Source organism: Cebus imitator, unplaced genomic scaffold, assembly GCF_001604975.1.
Source record: "Cebus imitator isolate Cc_AM_T3 unplaced genomic scaffold, Cebus_imitator-1.0 Scaffold17, whole genome shotgun sequence".
Classification (NCBI taxonomy): Eukaryota; Metazoa; Chordata; class Mammalia; order Primates; family Cebidae; genus Cebus; species Cebus imitator.
The window spans coordinates 1,371,570-1,392,267 of record NW_016107332.1 but is presented as its reverse complement, the minus strand read 5'-3'; the positions used below and the strand labels follow the sequence as shown (position 1 = coordinate 1,392,267).

Sequence of the window (20,698 nt, the reverse complement as noted above, 5' to 3'; positions counted from 1 at the left end):
TCGTCCCGAAGTTTTGATCTGGGAAGTGAAGAAAGGTTGTTTCCTGTGGGGAAACTGGGAAGTAGGTTGGGGATGGGGGTAAGGGTGATAATAAACACAAAAGAGAGTTTAGTGTGTACCAGGTACATTTTGAAATGTTTCACCTAAATTAACCCATTGAGTTTTTGTTACGTTTAAGAGACAGTAGTTAAAAGCAGGACCCTGGGGCTGATTGCCTGGGCCGAAATCTGGGCTCCACCATTTATTAACTATGTAACTTTTAGTTGGTTGCTTAGTTTCCTTGTGCCTCTGTCTGCTTACCTATAAAATGAGAATGACAGCTTCCCAGGGATATTGTGACTATTAGCATTAGCTCTTACTGTTATTATCCTCTATTACAATTAGTAGTTCCATTTTATAGATGACAAAACTGAGGCCCGGAGATGTCATGGAGCTTGTTAGTGTTGGATCCCATTTTAAACCTGTTGCATTTGAGGGACAGCCTTAGTAGGGATACTGTATAGAGGAAATATGAGCCATGTACGTAGTTCAACATTTTCTATATACCACATTAAAAAGTAAAAAGTAACAGGAGAAATAAATTTCAATGATAAATTTACCTAATATATCCCAAATACTATCATTTCAATATGTTTTTTAATGTTGATATAAGTTCAACACTATCGTAATTAATACAAAGTTATTGATAAAAATCTGGAGTATATTTTTGTTCACTTGGTGCACATTTCACTTCTTACTAGCCACATTTCAAATACTAGGGGCATGTGGATAACATAGTTATAGAAATTGAGTTGTGCTGAGGTTTGAAGTAACGGTTTCATGGTTAAATTTGAGTTAAAAAATATAAGGAAAGTAAATGAAAGACCAAATATGAAGCTTTGGGTAATAGCTCCTGTTAAGGATTAGGTAAAGGAAGTGTATTTGCAGGAGATGATAAGCAAAGAGATGGGAAAATGTAGTGCTACGGCTCTGGGAAACATTTAGAATTACAGGAAATTAAACTTGTCCATATACCTGTCAAAATAGTAAAGAAAAACCAAGAAACTGACTTGCCCTTGGAGCCACCTCTTACTTCATTCTGATGAAGCATCAGATATAATGAATATCATTTTCTACCTGATTGAATCTTTCTACAATAAGACCAGTTTTCATCTGCCCTTGGGGATGTGTCAGTTGGGATGAGGGAAATTTGGGACAGATCCAGATATCATTCACCTATTTTGTAGAATCACATTGGGCTGAATCCCTTGTTGGACCTGCCTTACAGTGGAGTAGGGTCCTACTGCCAGAGAGTCTGAAACCGGGCATGACATTAAGAAGCATATACAGTCCTCTCTGGTGTGCTTCTCCATTCCCCTCTCACCACTCCCTAAATTTCCATAGCTCCAGCCCAACTTTCCATCCATATTATACATCCTCATGGTTTTACATAAGCCTTTCCTTCTCCTGGGGATGCCTGTTACCTCCTATTAGGGGCTGAAGTGTTCAGAGCCTTGGACCGTTTTACCTTAACTGTGTAAAATGTGTGGCCCTCATGGGTACACGTGTTCACTTGTTCATGGGCTGAATTGCTAGTACCCTTCTGCATTATGTTGCATTCTGTCTGCTGTTATCATATATCTTGTAATCATAATTCATTATAGATGTTTTATATCTACACTGAGCTTTCCTGATGTAACAGAATTGGGGATAAGGGGCAGGATGCAAAGTAGCTCTGGTATTTCTGATATTGAAATCCTTAGATAATTTATTAGTATCTTACAACAGCTTAAGTTAAGGAAATAAGCTTCGTATGTGGTGGGATTCAGATTATAGGTTTGTCACTTACCATCTGGGTGATCTTGGGAACGTTATTTAAACCCTGCATTTCTCAATATTGTCATCTGTAATAATGGAGATAATAAAACATACCTCATAGTGAGGCCAATAGTGCATACCTTTACGGCGTTATAGTGAGATTTAAAGACGTTAATATATTTATAAAACTATGGCTCATGGCACATGACTACTATTCTTGTTACAGTTTCGTCAGATGTGTAACACTTATTTTGTATGTGCCTTTGTTCCAGGTCCTAAGAATGCAGTGGTAAAAAGACAGAAAAGGGTCCTGCTTTCATGGATATTACGTTCTACCTGGGAGAGAGTTAAACCGAATAAATGAGTGAGCTGATTCTCCCTTTTACCAATTCTATCTTTCCCAAATAGTTTGTCCCCTTATATGTGGATGTTTTTCATAGAAGGCCAGCAGCCCATTCTGGATTTAGCTGAATACTCAGATGGTACAAAAATGAAATAAGAACACAGAAGTGGGACACACAGCCCAACAAGAGGCCGTTATATTTGTTCTTCAGAGGGTTGGCCTGGGTGTGGTAAGGGACAGTCATTGGTTTTTTTATTTCCCCCACCCCCAGGTTTAACAGAGAGTTGATCTTTCTGCCCTGGGAAGATGATACTAAAAAATTGCCCGATGAAAAGGGAAACTTTTAAATGTCTACCAACAACAGCAATAAGATGAATGATAGCAAGGTCTAGATCTGTGTTGTCCAGTTCGGTAGCCACTATCCACTTGTGGCAACTGGAATTGAATTAACGTTAAGTCAAGTAAAAAAGTTCTGTTTGTTAGTTGCAATAACCACATTTCAGGAGCTGTATATGTGGTTAGTGGTGGCAGGACATGGACAGCGCGTTATAGAACATTTTCATCATCTCAGGAAGTCCTGCTGGACGGTGTAGATCTAGATGAAGCTTGTGATGGCTACCACATTTTTTTTTTCTACTTATTTGTGCATTTATGGATTCAAGTATTTTTACTCTGCTCCCAAGAACAGGAAATTTCCAGACTCAGTGGCTACTTTGAAATTTTAGTTTTGGGCAGTTTTGTACTCTGCCTTCTGCTAGTGTGGCCAGCAGTGTTAGCCTCCCCTTAGTGTGGTTGCTTCTTCAGATTTGAAGTGTCAGTATGCTTCCCAGCCTGGCTGTGTTACATTGAATTTTGAGTAGTTTTCTACTCCTGTGGTTCTCAATCATGTGAGATTTTGCCAGCCCCAGGGGGCATTTGGCAATTCTGGAGACAGTTTTGGTTGTTCTGCTTGTGTATGGAGGGGGATAATTCTTCTAGCATCTACTGGAAAAGATTAGAAATTTCTAAAAAAATTTCTTAAATCTGAAATGGAAATGTAAAATCCAATTGAAAATCAAATCCAATTGATGTGGCATTTTTTCCCACATCAGCCTGGAAGTTGCCGTCTCTTTCTCTGAGATGGATCAGTTACTCATAGCACACCAGGAACAAGGCAGGAAAATCCCAATCCTGAATTGTTTTGAAATCAGATTAAAATTAGTTCAAATGAAAGGAATGATTTTTCTTTTTGGTATTCACTTAAGTGGTAGTAAAGAAAATGTTCTCAGGGAGACTATTGCAGTGGATTTAGAGACTTCTGCAAAGGAGTTTTGCTGTAGGGGAGAGAGATTGGGCTCAGTTCCAAATACAATAAGGAAAAGTGGGAATTGATGGTCTGGGAGCAGGTTGAAGGTCAATGGATGGAAAATTACTGAGAAAGGAAACCTTAAGATGTAGGGAGGATTCTGACTAAACCCATTTAACAGGGTTCTTGCTGAAGACAGGCAGGCAGGCCACAGTGACCAGACATCAGCTGGGGGATGGTGCAGCTTAAAGAATTTGGTCAGATACTGAGGAATGGGGGATTTCTGCTAAAATTGGACTCTTGAAGACATGCCTAAGGATAGGGCCCAGTTGAAAAAGGGCCCAGAGGAGCCTGCCTACTTTGGTCAAGGAGAGATGTCTTGTCAGTGGTAATTATTTCTGTGGCATATCTTTTCCTAAAGACACAGTTGTTAAATTTTAACTGAATAATGATGGTGGAAATACTAGACATTATGTAGAGAAATTCAGTTTCTGTCTTTGGATGGATGGAGCCATTGTGCAGGCTGTTTCTTCTTATTCTCTCTGTAGATACTTTGATGCTTGCATCCCTTCCCTGTGCCTTTGTTTTTCATATTTTTTTTTTTTTCTTTTTTGAGATGGAGTCTCGCTCTGTCACCAGGCAGGAGTGCAGTGGCGTGATCTTGGCTCACTGCAAACTCCACCTTGAGTTCAACTGATTCTCCTGCCTCAGTCTCTGGAGTAGCTGGGACTATAGGTGCCCGCCACCATTCCCAGCTAATTTTTGTATTTTATTAGAGACAGGGTTTCACCATGTTGGCCAGGATGTTCTCGATCTCTTGACCTCCTAATCCGCCTGCCTTGGGCTCCCAAAGTGCTGGGATTACAGGCGTGAGCCACCGTACCTAGTCTGTCTTTCATGTTTTTAAATGCACGATTCAGTGGTTTTTAGTATAGCCAGAGTTGTACAGCCATCACCAGAATCTAAGTTTAGAACATTTTCATCTCCCCAAAAAGAAACCTTATACCCATTAGTAGTCAGTCATTCCCCAGACTCTACATTTTCTCCTAGCCCCTGACAACCAATAATGTACCTTCTGTCTCTATGGATTATGCTATTGTGGGCTTTTGTAGAAATGAAATTATGTAATCTATAGTCTTTGTATCTGGCTTTGGTCATTTAAGATAATGTTTTCAAGCCTCATCCTTGTTACAGCATGTATCAATTAGCCTGGCCAACATGGTGAAACCTTGTTTCTACTAAAAATACAAAAAAAAATTAGCCAAGTGTAGTGGCTTGTGCCTGTAATCCCAGCTACTTGGGAGGCTGCAGTAGGAGAATCCCTTGAACCAGGAGTTGGAGGTTGTGGTGAGCTGAAATCATGCCACAGCACTCTAGTCTGGGCAACATAGCGAGACCCTGTCTCAAAAAAGTTCATTCCTTATGTGGTTGAGTAAAATCCCATTGTATAGATAATGGCATATCTTCTTTATACATCAGTTGATGGACATTTAGGTTATTCCTGCTTTTTGGCTACCATGAGCAAGTGCTATGAACATTTGTGTATACATTTTTGTGGGTACTCTTATGTGGTTTTAATAGTTGATTTCAACCTTTGAGGTGGACATTAGTATATTTTGGCTGCCCAGTCTCTGAACCTCTCTTGTATGTGTGGTGAATGCCGCACTGTGTTTGTGGTAGGAAACAGGGTCTGTTCCAGATTAATGATTTCTTTATTTACCTATGTGTAACTAGTTTGTTTTATGAACTGTGTGTGTGTGTGTGTGTGTGTGTGTGTGTGTCCTGAGTGTCCGGAAATGATCAATGGACAAATAATGAACAGACAGTCCCAGGCCGATTCTGACTTCTAGGAGTGTCGTAGGGCCAGATTTTCCAGCTGGAGGTCATTGAGGGGCCCTTCCATTAAAGGCACTGCTATAAAAACCTATTAAACAAGCATTTAGAAGTTCTTTAATCTTTAACAGAATAGTTGGAAAGCCATAATGTATATGCAGAGTGTATGCATGACAGATGGTAGTGATGAGGTAAGCATGCTAGTTACTTACTCCTGATTCAGGAGGTCTGTGGTAGGGCTTGAGATTTGCTTCCTAAGAAGCAGCCAGACCATTCCCGTGTTGCTGCACAACATATTTTGTAGTAGCAGCATTTTAAGAGTAACCTTTTGAAGTTGTTTTCTCAACATCCTCCAGGGATGTGTGATCTTCACTTGCTGTTTATCATTGATTTATTAATATTTAAAAGATTAATTTCAGTTATCAGTTAATTCTGTGAACTAAAGGTTTTAATTATCAACAACTCTGTGAACCAAAGCTTTCTTTCCATTGTATTCTACAGTCTCTTATTTATCCATATTGTGTCTTGGGACATAAAAGAAATGTGCTTGTTGCCATTTCAGGGATTTCTCATTGGAGGAATACATTGTTTAGCAGTTAGTCTAGGGTGGGTGGTAGGACGGATGAAAGATGTTGAAGTGCAGAATTATGCTTAGTATTTGGTGTATGCTTTGTGTCCTTATAAATTTCACCTAAAAATGCACAGTTCTTTATAAAGTCTTGAAAAATTCACAAAATCTGAAATTCTCTAAGTAGCATCCTAGAGAAGTTAATTTTCCTTATAGGCAAGTGAATAAAATAATAAAATGGCCATGTGGAAATTAAGATGGGTGAAAAAGGGCCATTTTTGTGGTTGATGAGGACGGAAGTTTGTAGTATGTACAGAAAATGCACACCACAAATATCAGAGGGCATGCAGTGTTAGCCAAGTGACAGGATTGTTAGTCATTTAGTTCTAAATATAGGAAGTATTAAATGGTCTTGAAATGAATTGTCCCATTTTTGCTAGATTTAAGATTTCCAAGTGTCAGTCATGATTTCATTTGAAAGTTACACAGAGAACACAAACCATACTTTAAAATAAATGTCTTATATCTATCTTTTATGAGTACTAACTAGGAACAAAAAACGGGTTGGGCATTGTGAAAAATATGGATAATTGTAACTTATTGTAAGGAGCATGACTCTGCTTTGGTCAAGGATAAGCTGAGGTAAACATCCAGAGTGACTTAGTGGGTTTAACTCCACTCGTTATCACAGCTGTGCAGCCATAACATAAGAAGGCTCTAAGCCACTATTGGCTGTAAAAGGTATAATTGCCCTGCTGACATTGTATGGGTGCTCTTGCACCCAGAGAAGGAGAGAGAGAGCTAGAGCTGTCCGTCTTTACAGATGGACAGGAATGAGCCAGGACACAGCTCAGCTCGTGCATGCCCAGAGAGAGAGAAAAAGTTAAGCTGCTGACCCTAAAGGGAAAGCGGGCCGCAGAGCTGTGTGTGGGAGCTGCTGGACTAAGCAGCTGAGACAAGGTGAACAGTGTGAGAGAGCTGCTGAATAAAAAACTACCTTTCACCTGCCTGTGGCCCCCAAGTGTTCTTTCAGTTACCTGCTCATCCACTGACTCCCTTTGGACCTCAGCATGAGCTGGGACCTGACCCCAAGCAGGACACTCATAGTCCTAGAACTATTTTCCTGAGGAAGTAAAAATATATAGGCACAAAGACACCTAATTGTACATAAATAACAAAAGAATGATATGGGCTGTTAATGTTACAGGAACTTCTTAGGTACACATACTTACTCTGAGCCAGATATACATCTACACAGCACCCAGACTATAAGAAGCAGTAAGCTTGGTTTCTCTCTCCTGTGTATGGAAACTAGGGCACAGAAGACTCAGTATAGAAATGTACTTTTTAAAAGCATTCCAATCCAGAGAGCCAAGAATAGAAATTTAGAGGTGGAAGGAAGGAACTCTCTCTCAACCATTGATGAGTCATTAATGTCATGTTTCCTCAGCAGATTTATAGAAAGGATGTGGCTGACGTGGGGGCAGAAGGAAAGAAAGGGAAAGTAGAAGAAGATTACATGTATAAGCGGCCTGTAGAGTCTAAAAGTTTGGGCATAAGTCTATCACTTTGCAATTCTGTAACCACCTAGTACATTCGTTTTGTCTGCTGCTCACATAGAGCTAATTTATCAAGACAGGCTAATTGCAATAGAGAAAGAGTTTAATTGATGCATTGCCAGCTGAAGAGGAGACTGTTTTATTATTGAACAAATCAGCCTCCTTCAAAATTTGGAGGCCCAGGTTTTTTAAGGATAGTTTGGTGGGCTAGGGAATGGGTGCAGCTGATTCATTGGGGATATAATCGTAAGGGTGTGGGAAATAGTTATAGTGTATTAAGTCCACTTCTGGGTGGGGCCACACAGGTGATTGGTGGGTCCAGATGGAGCCATTCATAGAAATGCAGAAACCTGAAAAGACAGCTCAAAAGGCCAATCTTAGGTTCTACAATAGTGATGTTACTTGCAGGAGTAACTGTGGAAATTGAAAATCTTGTGACTTCTGGAATAGTGACTGGTAATCATTTATGTTTACACCTCAGCAGAATTCAGTCTCCTCTGATCCATCTCACCTGGGGGGCTTTTATTAGCTTTAAAAGGTAGTTTACTTTTGGGTAAGTGTTATTATTTAAACTAAAAACTAAATTTCTCCCAAAGTTAGCTTGGCCCAAACCCAGCAATGCCTAAGGGCAGTTTGGCAGTTAAAGGCAAGTTGGGGGTTGGTTAGATCAGATCTTTTTCACTGTTACAATTTTCTCACTTATTTTTGCAAAGACTCTTTCAATTCCAGTAGTTTTATAAAAATGCTCATTGATTTACAGTACTCTGAAAAACTGGAGGTAGGAGAATGTGGCAAATCTTTCTTTTAAGTTTATTTTTTAATATGAAAAATATTGAATTAAATTTAAAAGAGTTTAAGCAAAGAACTATTCTTGAATTGGGCAGCCTCCTGAGCCAGAGTAGGCTCAGGGGCCCTGGTGCAACCATGTGGTGGAAGTGAGGTCCAGAAACAGCTGGTTTGGTTAAAGCTTAGCCTTTGCCGTATTTGAACATGGTTTGGACAGTTGGCCACATTTGATTGGCCAAAACTCAGTGATTGGAACAAGGGTAGGCGACAGTCTATATATATCTCCAGCTAGGTTACAGTTCATCACATATGGAGAAACCTTTAGGCTGAATTTAAAATATGTAAAGTAGCTTTAGGTAGCTTTAGGCTTAACTTGATTTAACAATATCAAACGTACATAAACCAAAAAAATCTCCTTATATCCAGAGTACTGCATTTGCTGCCAGAATCTTTTTAAATGTAGGAGGCAAGAAACTCTGAAGGAGCATTCTTTTTAGTGATTAAAACAGATGGTCTCTACTTAAACTGTCTGTATTTTTTCTCAGCCATATCCTTGGCATTTAGTTTATAGCTTGACAGATAATTTTTATGCATTCTAGCTTGATTTAATAAGAAAAGCAGAAGATATTTTGCAGGGTCCAAATCAATTAAAACTCATTAAATTTATGTTTTTTTCTTGTCTAAGAGCAAAATAACTTGGAAAAATTCTCAAACAAAATGACCAAGCCAAACAGGTTCTACCTATATAGGTAGCAGAATATGTGTAGCACCCTCAATTCCCTTGTAGCACAGACCTTAGCTCCCTTTTCCTCCTGAGCCAGTATGGATGGGAGCTAAAGCTAAAGAGGTGCCACTCCTCAAGATAGACAAATATCTATTTCTGAAGCCCTCTCTGTTAAGTTCTTGGAAATGCAGAGCTGGTAAGTTATACTTGCTTCATCAATTTATTGAAAAGAAAAGAATCTAGAGACTCATACTACATTTTTTTGTAAGTGATTATTAAATATGTAAAAGTATTGGAAATAAAGTATTAATAATGTATAAATAATTGTTAATGAGATGAGTAGATGGGAAGGGGTGCAGCTTTTGTGGCATACCTATTAAAAGAATTGTCATGCTGTCCCTTTGGTCCCAGAGGATTTTTCAGGCAATGATAATGATGATAGTAAGATTCAGATGTGTGGGAGTTGGCATTTCTACTATAGAGGATTGTGAAGGGGAAGGTAGGAAAAGAGATTGTTAATCTCATGGAAGTTGAAGATTTGGATATAAATTTAATTCCTTAAAAATCAAATCTGTGTCTTGGTGGATGTCAACAAAATGGGACTTCCCACAGAAACATTAATTGAACAACTATTCTTGCACAAAAATACCTTCATAAGAGCTGAGGAAACCAGGTGAGAGATGGCAGCACCTGGGTGTAGGAGAGAAATCTGAAAAACACATTGAAGAGAGTAGAAAGAACAGTTTTACATGGCCTACATCACCGCCTCCACCTTGCAACCTCAGGCAGCACAATGTGGAGAAAGATAACCCTCTGCTTAGGGGAGGCAGAGGGCAGTGAGCATAAGATTGTGCCTCAGAACCCAACACCAGGCCCATCCCAGTGAAACCCAGTGCCGGGCAGGACCCCACAGCCCCAGACTCCAGGGAGGTACCCATGGACTGAGCCTCCAAGCCTACCCTGGTGCTAAGCAGGATTCTGCAGCCCCAGGTTCCAGCTCCTCCAGCCCCCATCAATCACCAGGACAGACCCCACTGACTCAAGTTTTAGACTTGTCTTAGGGCCAGGCTGGCCCTGGTGGCCCTGGGCTCAGAGCTACCTGTAGTACCAGGCTGGCCCCCACAGGCAGGCACATGTGGATATAGGCTCCAAGCTGTCCCAGCTTCATGCCCTCTCCAGGTTTCAGAGCAGCTGAGAGCCCAGTTGGCCCACACAGCCCTGGGCTTCAGGTCTGCCCCAGTACAAGGCCATTCCCTGAGGCCCCACCCTCCAGGCTGGCTACTGCAACCCCATACTTTAGAGACTGAAGGTCTCAAGACCATACCAGTACATCCCAGGACTGGACCAGCCCCCCTGGACCCAGGCTGTAGGACCACTTCTGTGGACCCAGGTTCCAGGCCGGCCCACACCTGCCCAGCATCTAGGCCAGCCCTCATGGCTCCAGGGCAGGCCCTGTGATTCTAGGTAGACTTCACACCAACCCTTGTAGACTTAGGCCTCCATATTTGGCCCAGGACCAGCTGAGCTCTGCCTACCTGCTGACCCAGATACCAGGCCAGCCTCCCTGTGGACCATGCCAGAAGGCCTTCCCAATTCTCTGAACAGGTGGACTGGTGAAGTGCTTCCCAGATGAAGCCAGTCTACAAAGACTGGAATAAGTCCCTATTTCTTCATTGTATAGACATTGATATAAGACAACAAGAAATGTGAAAAAATGAGACTTAATGCTACCAAAAGGATCTCAGTAAACTTCCAGTAGCTGACTCAAAAGAAATGGAGATACATGAACTGCCTGAAAAAGAATTAAAAAAATAATTAAGGAAGCTCAGCAAACCTCAATAAAATAGAAATAATTCAGTGTAATCTGGAAAGCAATAAATAACCAACATGAGAAATTTAACAGATTAAAATTATTAAAAAAATAAATTCTGGAGGTGAAATATGTAATGAATAAAATGAAAAATGCAATAGATAGCATCCATGGAAGAACTGATCAAGCAAAATAATCTGTACTTGGAGACAGATTTCTTTCATAGTTACTAGAAGAAAAAAAGAAAAGTAATGGAGAAAGCTTATAGGATTTATAGGGCAGCATCAAAAGTGCAAAAAGTTGAATTACAGGAGTTTAAGGAGAAGAGAAAGCAAAGGGTTACAAAGCTTATTTAAATAAATAACAGGAGAAAACTTCCCAAATCTGGAGAAAGGTATAAATAAGTACAGGGAGCTCAAAAGTTCTTATCAGATTCAATCTAAACAGGACTACATCAAGCCGTATAATTAAACTGTCGAAAATAAAAGAGGATTCTGAAAGCAGCTAGAGAAAATAAGCAAATCACATATAAGGGAGTTCCAAAAATGCTAGCAGCAGACTTTTCAGTAGAAACTTTATAGTCCAGGAGAGAGTGGGGTGACATGTTCAAAGTGTCGAAGGAAAAAAACCCTGCCAACTAAGAATACTGCATTCAATAATGCTGCTGTTTACAAGTGGAAACATGAAGACTTGCCCAGACAAAGCTAAGGAAGTTCATCACTACTAGACATGTCTTAAAAGAAACATGAGAGGGAGTTCTCCAAGCTGAGAGAAAATGATGCTAATTAGTAACATGAAAGTATAAAACTCACAGATAAAAGTAAATCCATAGTCAAGTTCAGAATACTTGAATACTGTAATTGTGGTGTGTCAATAATTTATATCTCTAGTATGAATGTTAAAACTAAATTATTAACAATAGTAACAATAATTTGTTAAGGGATATCTACCAAACATTTAAAGAAGGATTAATGCCAGTCTATTTAATCCATTTTCACACTAGTATACAGACCTACCTGAGACTTGGTAATTTCTAAAGAAAAGAGATTTGATTGACTCACAGTTCTGCATGGCTGGGGAGTCCCCAGGAAACTTACAATCGTGGCGGACGGTGAAGTGGAAGCAGGGCACATCTTACATGGTGGCAGGAGAGGGAGAACAAGGGCGGAAGTGCCACACTTTTGAACTATCAAATCTTGTGAGAACTCACTGTCATGAGAGCATCATGGGAGAAAGTGCCCCCATGATCCAATCACCTCCCACCACGTTGCTCCCTCCACACGTGGAGATTACAATTCGAGATGAGATTTGTTTGGACACATAACCAATCCATATCACCAGTTTTTCCTCAAACTTCTAGAAAATTGAAGAGGGAATACTTCTAAATTTATTTTATGAGGCCAGCGTTACTCTGATACCAAAACCACACAAGGACACTACAAGAAAAAGAAATCACAGGCCAATGTCTCTGATGAACATAGATGCAGAAATTGTCAACGCATAGTAGCAAACTGAATTACATAGCACATTAAAGGGTCTGCCATCATTATCAAGTGGGATTTATTTAAGTGTGGTTCAATGTAGGCTTTTTTTTTTTTTTTTTTTTTTTTTTTTTTTTTTTGTTTTTTTTTTTTTTTTTTTTTTTTTTTTGAGATGGAGTTTTGCTCTCATCACCCAGGCTGGAGTGCAGTGGTATGATCTTGGCTCACTGCAACCTCCACCTCCCAGGTTCAAGCAATTCTTCTGCCTCAGCCTCCCAAGTAGCTGGGATTACAGGTGTGCACCACCATGCCCAGCTAATTTTTGTATTTTTAGTAGAAATGGGGTTTCACCACGTTGGCCTGTCTGGTCTCAAACTCCTGACCTCAGGTGGTCTGCCTACCTTGGCCTCCCAAAGTGCTGGGATTACAGGTGTGAGCTACCACACTCACCTAACATGCAAATTAACAGGTGATGCACCAAACTAATAGAATGAAGGGCAAGAATCCTGTGATTATCTCAGTAAATGCAGAAAAATTATTTGACAGAATTCATTATCCTTTTATGATTAAAAATTCTCAACAAATTAGGAAAAGAAGGAATGTACTTCAACACAATAAAGGCAATATATTTCAATCCCACAACTAACATTATACCCAATGGTAAAAGAGGAAAAGTTGAAAGCCTTCCCCCTAAGATCAGGAACACTACAAGGGTGCCCACTCTTACCACTTCTGTTCTTCATAGTACTGGAGGTCCTAGACGGAGCACTTAGACAAGAGAAAGAAATAAAAGGGATCCATATTGGAAAAGAAGTTAAATTGTTCTTGTTTGCAAATGACATGGTTTTAAATATATGGAAAACCCTGAAGATTTCAGCAAAAGACTGTTGGAATAAATGAATTTAGTAAAGTTGCAGAATAGAAACTCAACATTAGAAAACCAGTAATGTTTTTATATACTAACAGTGAAGTACCTGTGAAGGAAACAAGAAAACAATCTCATTTATAATAGCTACCAGAAAAATAACTTGGGAATAAATTTAACCAAGGAGTTAAGAGACCTGTATATTAAAAACTGTAAAGCATTGAAGACAGATATAAATGGAAACATTGTATGTATTCAGGGATTGAAAGAATTAATATTGTTAAAATGTCCTTATTACTTAAAGTGATCTACAGATTCAATTCAATCCCTATAAAAATTTCAAAGATTCTTCACAAATAGGAAAATCAGTTCTAAAATTTGTATGGAACCACAAAAGACCCCAGATAACCAAAGCAGTCTTGAGCAACAATAGCAAGGCTGGAGACATTGCACTACTTGATTTTAAAACACACTCTGAAGCTATAGTAATCAAAACAGTGTGCTACAAGCATAAAAACAGACATATAAACCATAGAACAGAACAGAGCAGAATGACCAGATATAAATCCATGCATTTATGTTTAATTGATTTTTGACAGAGGTGCCAAGAATAAATGATGTTGGGAAAACTGAATATCTGCATGAAAAAGAATGAAGTTAGACCCTTATCTCACTTCATATAAAAAAACTCAAAGTGATTTAAAGATTTACATGTAAGATCAGAAACTGTAAAACTGCTAGAGAAAAGTGGGGGGAAAGATTTATGACATTAGGCAGTGTTTTGTTTTGTTTTTGTTTTTTTGGGATATGACCCCAAAAGTATAGGCACCAAACGTGAATATAGGCAAATGGGAGTACATCAAACTAAAAATCATCTGTATGGCGAAGATCAGATGTATCAGCAGAATGAAGAAACCTACAGAATGGGAGAAAATATCTGCAAATCATACATCTGATAAGGGGTTAATATCCAAAATAGGAAGCCAAACAACTTAATGGCAAGAAAACAATGCAATTAAAAAAAGGGGAAAGAATCTGAATAGACTTTCCTCAAAAGAAGATAGACAATTAGCCAACAGGCCTATGAAAAAAGGCTCAGCATCTTTAATCATCAGGGAAATGCAATTAAAACCGCAGGGAACTATCACCCCACACCTGTTAGAATGGCTGTTATGAAAAAGACAAAACTGTTGGTGAGGATGCAGGAAAAGAAAATCCTAATATGCTTTTGTGGGAATATTAGTATAGCCATTATGGAAATCAGTATGGAGGTTTCTCAAAAAATTAGAAATAGAACTACCTTATGATCCAGAAATCCCACTACTAGCTATATAATGAAAGGATGTGAAATTAGTATGTTGAATAGATATTTGCATTCTCATGTTCATTGCAGCACTGTTTGCTGTAGTCAAGATACAGAATCAGCCTAAGTGTTCATCAATTGATAAATGGATAAAAAATGGTATATTTACACAGTGGAATACTATTCAGCCTTAAAAGTGGTGGAAATCCTTGTTTGTCACCACATGAATGATATAATGTTAAGTGAAATAAGCCAAGCATAGAAAGAGAAATACCATATGATCTCACTTACATGTGGAATCTAAAAAACTGAACCTGTAGAAGTAGAGAGTGAATGGTGTTTATCAGGAACTGCCAAGTTTGGGGTGGAGAGGGGGCTGGTGGAGGGATGGTTGGAGGAGATGTTGGTCAAAAGATACAAAATTTTATTTAGATAATGAGGAATAAATTCAAAATATCTATTGTATAACACGGTAATGATAAAGTATTTCTGAAAATGCTGCTATGGACATGTATGTACAAGTTTTATGTGGTCATATGTTTTCATTTCTTATGAGTATAATGTAGGCATGGGATTGTTTGGTCATGTGATAACTGTATTTAATATTTTAAGGGGCTGCTGTTTTCTAGAATGACTGTACTGTTTTATATTTGCAACAACAAATGTATGAGGATTCCAGTATCTCCATATCCTCACCAGTACTTGTTATTGTCTGTCTTTATTACAGCTGTCCTAGTGGGTGTGAAGTGATATGATATCTTATTGTGGTTTTGATTTGCATTTCCCTGGTGGATAATGATGTTGAATATTATTTAAATAATATGGCTTATTTACCATTTGTATATCTTCTTTGGAGGAAAGCCTGTTCAGATACTTTGAGGACTATGTAATTTTATGCCTTTTTTTTTTTTTTTTTTTTTTTTTTAAGAAGGAGCTTTGGGAGAATATGTGGTTATAACCAGTGCATTCCACTTTTTTCATTTCAGAAGTAGTGATCTCATGATACGCAAAGGCATCTCTTCCACACTTTCTTTGGGAGCCTACTCAAATGTCATCTTCTTAGCATTTCTTTTTCATGCTCTCTAAAGAAGCATTCTTTCCTCCTCTCTGTTTCCCTTTTTACCCTATTTTGTTTTTCTGCAGTGCACTTATCACTCTCTGACGTTGTAATTAAGTTTTATTGGTTTACATTGTTCCCCAGTGGAATGTAAGCTAATTGAGGGTGGTGACCTTGTTTTGCTCACTTGGCATACTAGTAGGGCCTCCGTAGATACTGTCTGAATGGTTGAATGAATAAATGCGTGTGTGAAAAGACTAGGCTCTAGAGTCTGCCACTCACTAGTTTTGAAATCTTGAGCCACTTATTTACCTTTTCTCAGATTTAACATCTTCATCTGTAAAACCTTAATAGTAAGAGTACCTATGTCATTGGGTTGCTGTGTGGATTAAATCAGTTGGCATGTCTAAAGCAGGAAATACCATGCCAGTACTCTAAGGAAAAAAATAAGACTAGCTCTTTTATCTTTTTCTTTGCTTTTGGCATGTTACATAGAGTTTTGTGTGTTTGCAAGGAATATGTGCTTGTCTTTTAAAGGACTTATATAAACTAGAATTTTTCTTCTTTTTTTTTCTAGGGAATGCAGAGAGCAACTAATGTCACCTACCAAGCCCATCATGTCAGCAGGAACAAGAGAGGTCAGGTTGTGGGGACCAGAGGTGGCTTTCGTGGCTGCACAGTTTGGCTAACAGGTATTGTCAAGAGAGATAAACCAGTTTATTTTAAAAGCAATGCTTACAGGTAACCCTGGACTAAGTGTAGGCATATTTAAATTTTGAGCTCTGTTCTTGTATTTCAAGCATCACAACACATAACTGACATGGTTGCTTAATAATAACATTTCTGTCTGGTATTTTTTTTGTTCTTTTACAGGATTGCTGTTAAAGGTAAAAACCACAGTGCATATTAAAACTACTTTCTCCTAGATACTACATGAAATTCTACCCACTTCTGAGTGCAAATAAGATCTGGATTCTACTCTAAGAAGCTAACAGTGTAAACCATATATCTTAGTCTATTTTATGCTCTTATAACAGAATACCAGAGGCTGGGTAATTTATATGTAGAAATTTATTTCTCATAGTTCTGGAGGCTGGGACGTCCAAGATTGAGGGACTAGCATCTGGAAAGGGCCTTCTTGCTATGTCTATAACATGGCAGAAGATATCACATGGTGAGAAAGAGCAAGAGATTGAACTCACAGCCTCAATCCCCTTTATAGATGGATTATTCCATTAGTGAGGGTGGATCCCTCATGACCTAAACACCTCCATTAGACCCTATCATTCAACACTGTTGCATTGAGGATCAAGTTTCCAACGTATGAACTTTGAGAGACACATTCAAACCATAGTATAGTATAACGAGAAAGAATGAGTGATAGGGCTTTTCACAAAGTGAATTTCTACTACTCAGCTCTTGATTTTGGCCTTTGATTGGTTTTTTTTTTTGTGTGTGTTGGTTTCCCTAGAGTCTTTCTTTGAGCTTAGCCATAGCTAGCTGGCAAGACAGTGAATTGATACAGATTTTTAAGTAGCTTTAAAAATGTTGGATCCTTTCACTTCTAGGAATTATATTTAAAATTTTGATACATTTTGCCACATTACCCACTAAAATTTTATACCAATTTACTCTCCTACCAGCAGTATGGAAGAGTGTTTATTTCCTAGTGTCTTTGTCAACAGTGGTTGTTACCAGTTCTTAAAATTTTTTGCTGATTGGCAAAAAACATTACTCTTTTGTTTTTTTAATCATATTTCAATTTTAGACAGGTCTTTGTTTTTGTATGAAAGAAGACAGCACTCTCACATTCTTCTAATTTTCTCATTCTGAATTCCAGATAGTTGTTAAATTGTTACCTTTTTTATTGCCCAGGTTTATAGCACTTAATGGGTCAATAGTTGCTAGCTTATTGTCAGTTCTTTTACTATGGCATGTCCACTCATGAGCTCTTTATTTGAATCATCTTAATTGTCTGTATGCCATTGTTAAATAATTTTTGCAAGATGGCCTTCCATTAGGTTCTGAACTGCTGGAGGTTTTATGTTTGAGAATGTCTGTTTATCTTTTATGCCAGCTTGGCTGGGTAAAATATGTATTTGGTTCATACTTTCTTGGTCTTAGAATTTTAAAAACACTACTCTATTGCCTTCTGGCATTAAATGTTTTGAAGAAGTGTGAGCCTAATCAGCCTTCTCTTTTTAGGAGCTTTTTTTTTCATCTGGATGGCTAAAGAATTATTTCCTGTAAAAATACAGGGAAATAGAGGTTTTGTCTTTTTCAGTTAGGTCCTCATCTGCAGTTGATTTTTGTGTATAGTGTGAGGGAGGGATCCATTTACATTTTTTTTCCCATATGGATAATCACTTGTCCCAAGAACATAGATTGATGAGGGTATCCTTTTTCTCTGATCTGCAGTGCCAGCTCTGTCTTATATCAGGTCTCCACTATGTGTGGACCCTCTGCTTTGTCCCCTGATAAGTTTCTCTGTTCCTCTGTTAATGCAGCATTCTTAGTTACTCTATTATTGTAAATCTTGAAAGATAGTGGAGGAAGTCCTCTTTGTTCTTCATCAGCAGTGTTGCCTTTTTTTTTTCATTGTGACTTCCTTTTTTTTGGCTGTTAGTGTTGTGTAAGTCTTGTAATAGATTTAACCAATTCCCCAGAACTCTGTTGTTACTTAGTTAGGGATTGTGTTGTATCTAAGGTTAATTTGAGGAGAAAATTGATCTTTAGAATAGTGGATTCTCTTTTTCTTGAACGTGTTATTTTCTATTTATTTCATCACTAATGATACTTATAAATAGAGCTTATCTGGTTTTTTGGTACTTGCTTTATGGTCTAGTATGCAGTAAATTTTCAGCCTTCACTTTGCTACTACCCTATACCTTCCTCAATTGGGACAGGATGGCTAGTGTTGGCTGGAGTTTATATCTCCATTCCCCCAGGTCAGTTAGGTTCCAATAAAACATCAGCAGGTGAAGCTTTGGTTAAATAATTTCTCCTGAGGTCAGTCCTTGTTAAAAAGAATCTGGTCCTCTGGTATAATTCAGAATGGAAGCACACAGGGATTTTTCTCCAGTATTTACTGTGAACCTGATTGAGCTTCTGGAGGTGAAACTTAAACAATATTGTTGGAAACTCTCTATAACTAGGTTCTTTTGAAATTTTTAACTCCCAGACTTGTCCATACTGAGCTTTAATTAATTCATCAGTTACAGTTGAGGCTCTTCTGTGTGACACTGGTTCCCACAGCACTTTTTCCCACAGTGAGTCTCTGTTCCAGTCAGCAGTCACACCCTGCATTTGCCTGTCTTCCCAGTCTTGGGGGCAGTGGTTTGCCCCTTGTCCTCCCTTCACTTACGGATCCAAGAAGAGTTATTCTGTTCAGGTTTTCACCTGTTCGGATGTAGTGGTGACTTTCAGGCTCCTCCCATGTGTTTACTGAATAAACGCTGTTGGTATAGGAAGGTGAGTTGAAATGAAGGTGTTGTATTCAGATTGGTTCTATTATAAATTGGACTCCCAAATAGTTGTAGCAAGGTGATTTGTGAGAGGTGATGATCCAGGAAAATGGAGGTACCTTTGTAACATTTCACTTACTTTTGAACTTTCTTTTTCTTCCCTCACTGGAAATAATTTGGTCATATGACTTTTTTGAAATTTGGCATGCAGCTTTAGAAAAGTGATAACAAGAGGACAAAGTGAGTATCTAGCCAACCATGACTGCTAATAAAATTAGTTAAGCCTTTTTGAAGTTTTTCAGTTATTTCTGATACCTTTGCTCATAGATACATTATTAAAAACAAACACTTTCTATGTTTAAACTGTAGGTGTTTTCCTAGGTAAGAGGTAAATCTTAAAGAGAAATATTGGATAAGAACGTTACTGAGAGATTGCTATGCGTAATGAATGTATTCAATCCTGTGATTAAAAGTTTTTATGTTTCTTGAGTCCAGGAGTTTGAGATCAGCTGGGGCAACATTTTGAGAATTCTATCTCTGCAAATAATAAAATAAAATAAGTTGGATGTTGTGGCATGTGCCTATAGTCCCAGCTATTCGGGAGGCTGAGGCATGATCTCTTGAGTCCGGAAATTTGAAGCTGCAGTGAGTTATTGCACCATTGTACTCCAGCCTGGGTGGCAGAGTGTGACCCTGTTTCTGGGGGAAAAGAAAGTATTACTACATAGTTATCCTTCTAACTTTACACATGGAATTTGTTTGGACTGTTTACTTTTAGGCTTGTCAGGAGCAGGAAAGACTACGGTGAGCATGGCTTTGGAAGAGTACCTGGTTTGCCATGGTATTCCATGCTATACTCTGGATGGTGACAATATTCGTCAAGGTCTCAATAAAAATCTTGGCTTTAGTCCTGAAGACAGAGAAGAGAATGTTCGACGCATCGCAGAAGTTGCTAAACTGTTTGCAGATGCTGGCTTAGTGTGCATCACAAGTTTTATATCACCTTATACTCAGGTACGTGATTTTTGTGCCATTGCCTTTCTGATTACATTTATTGAGAATATGGTATCAGGCAAAGCACATACTTGAAACATTGATATGTGCTTTGAGGCTAACTCTGCTCCTATCCAGCTACTATCTCTTTGTTCCTAAAACATAAGATTAAAATAACCTAAAACATTTCTGTGCTTTGACTTTCTAAGTAAATCCAGTTTTGATAAAACCTGCTTTTAAGAAAACCCTAAAGTGTAATACAGTTGTTGAACTCAAGCCAATGGCCAAATTATTTCAAGCTTGACTTTTCAATTTAATAAACCTATAGTGAATACTTGACAGATGTCAGACTCTGGAGCAAATCTGAGTTTCTTAACATGCGTCCTACCATGGCTTCTTTGCTCAGAATTTGTTGTTCTTAGCACGCATTATAGTTCCTTATTTTAGGGACTGCAGCAACAACAAATGCTGTTTGTGTATTTCTCTGAAACAATTGTGTCGTTTCTTATCTCAGGATTTTGTTTCCTCCCTGCCTGGAAGGTACTCTTCTCCTCCCTCCTATTTTTCTTTGTGCAGTGTCAGCTGACTTCCAGTCATACACTGAGGCTTAGATTAGGTACCTTAACACATTATTTTATTTTCTTCAATTTTTAAGTTCAGGACTACATGTGCAGGATGTGCGGGTTTGTTAAATTGGTAAACGTGTACCATGGTGGTTTGCTACACAGATCATTCTATCACCTAGGTATTAAGCCCAGCATCCATTAGCTGTTCTTCCTGACGGTCTCCCTCCCTACCCGCAACAGGCACCAGTGTGTGTTGTTCCCTGT

At 38.6% G+C, this 20,698-nt stretch overlaps 1 protein-coding gene across 2 annotated transcripts in view; it reads left to right on the top strand.

Annotated features, from left to right (window-relative positions):
* Positions 1 to 20,698, top strand: part of PAPSS1 (3'-phosphoadenosine 5'-phosphosulfate synthase 1) — a 103,422-nt gene that overhangs the window by 2,494 nt on the left and 80,230 nt on the right. For both annotated transcript variants that reach the window (XM_017508993.1, XM_037731659.1), the window contains exons 2-3: positions 15,989 to 16,103; positions 19,654 to 19,889. In XM_017508993.1, coding sequence (XP_017364482.1) covers positions 15,989 to 16,103; positions 19,654 to 19,889 — 351 coding nt within the window. The remainder of the gene's footprint in view (positions 1 to 15,988; positions 16,104 to 19,653; positions 19,890 to 20,698) is intronic.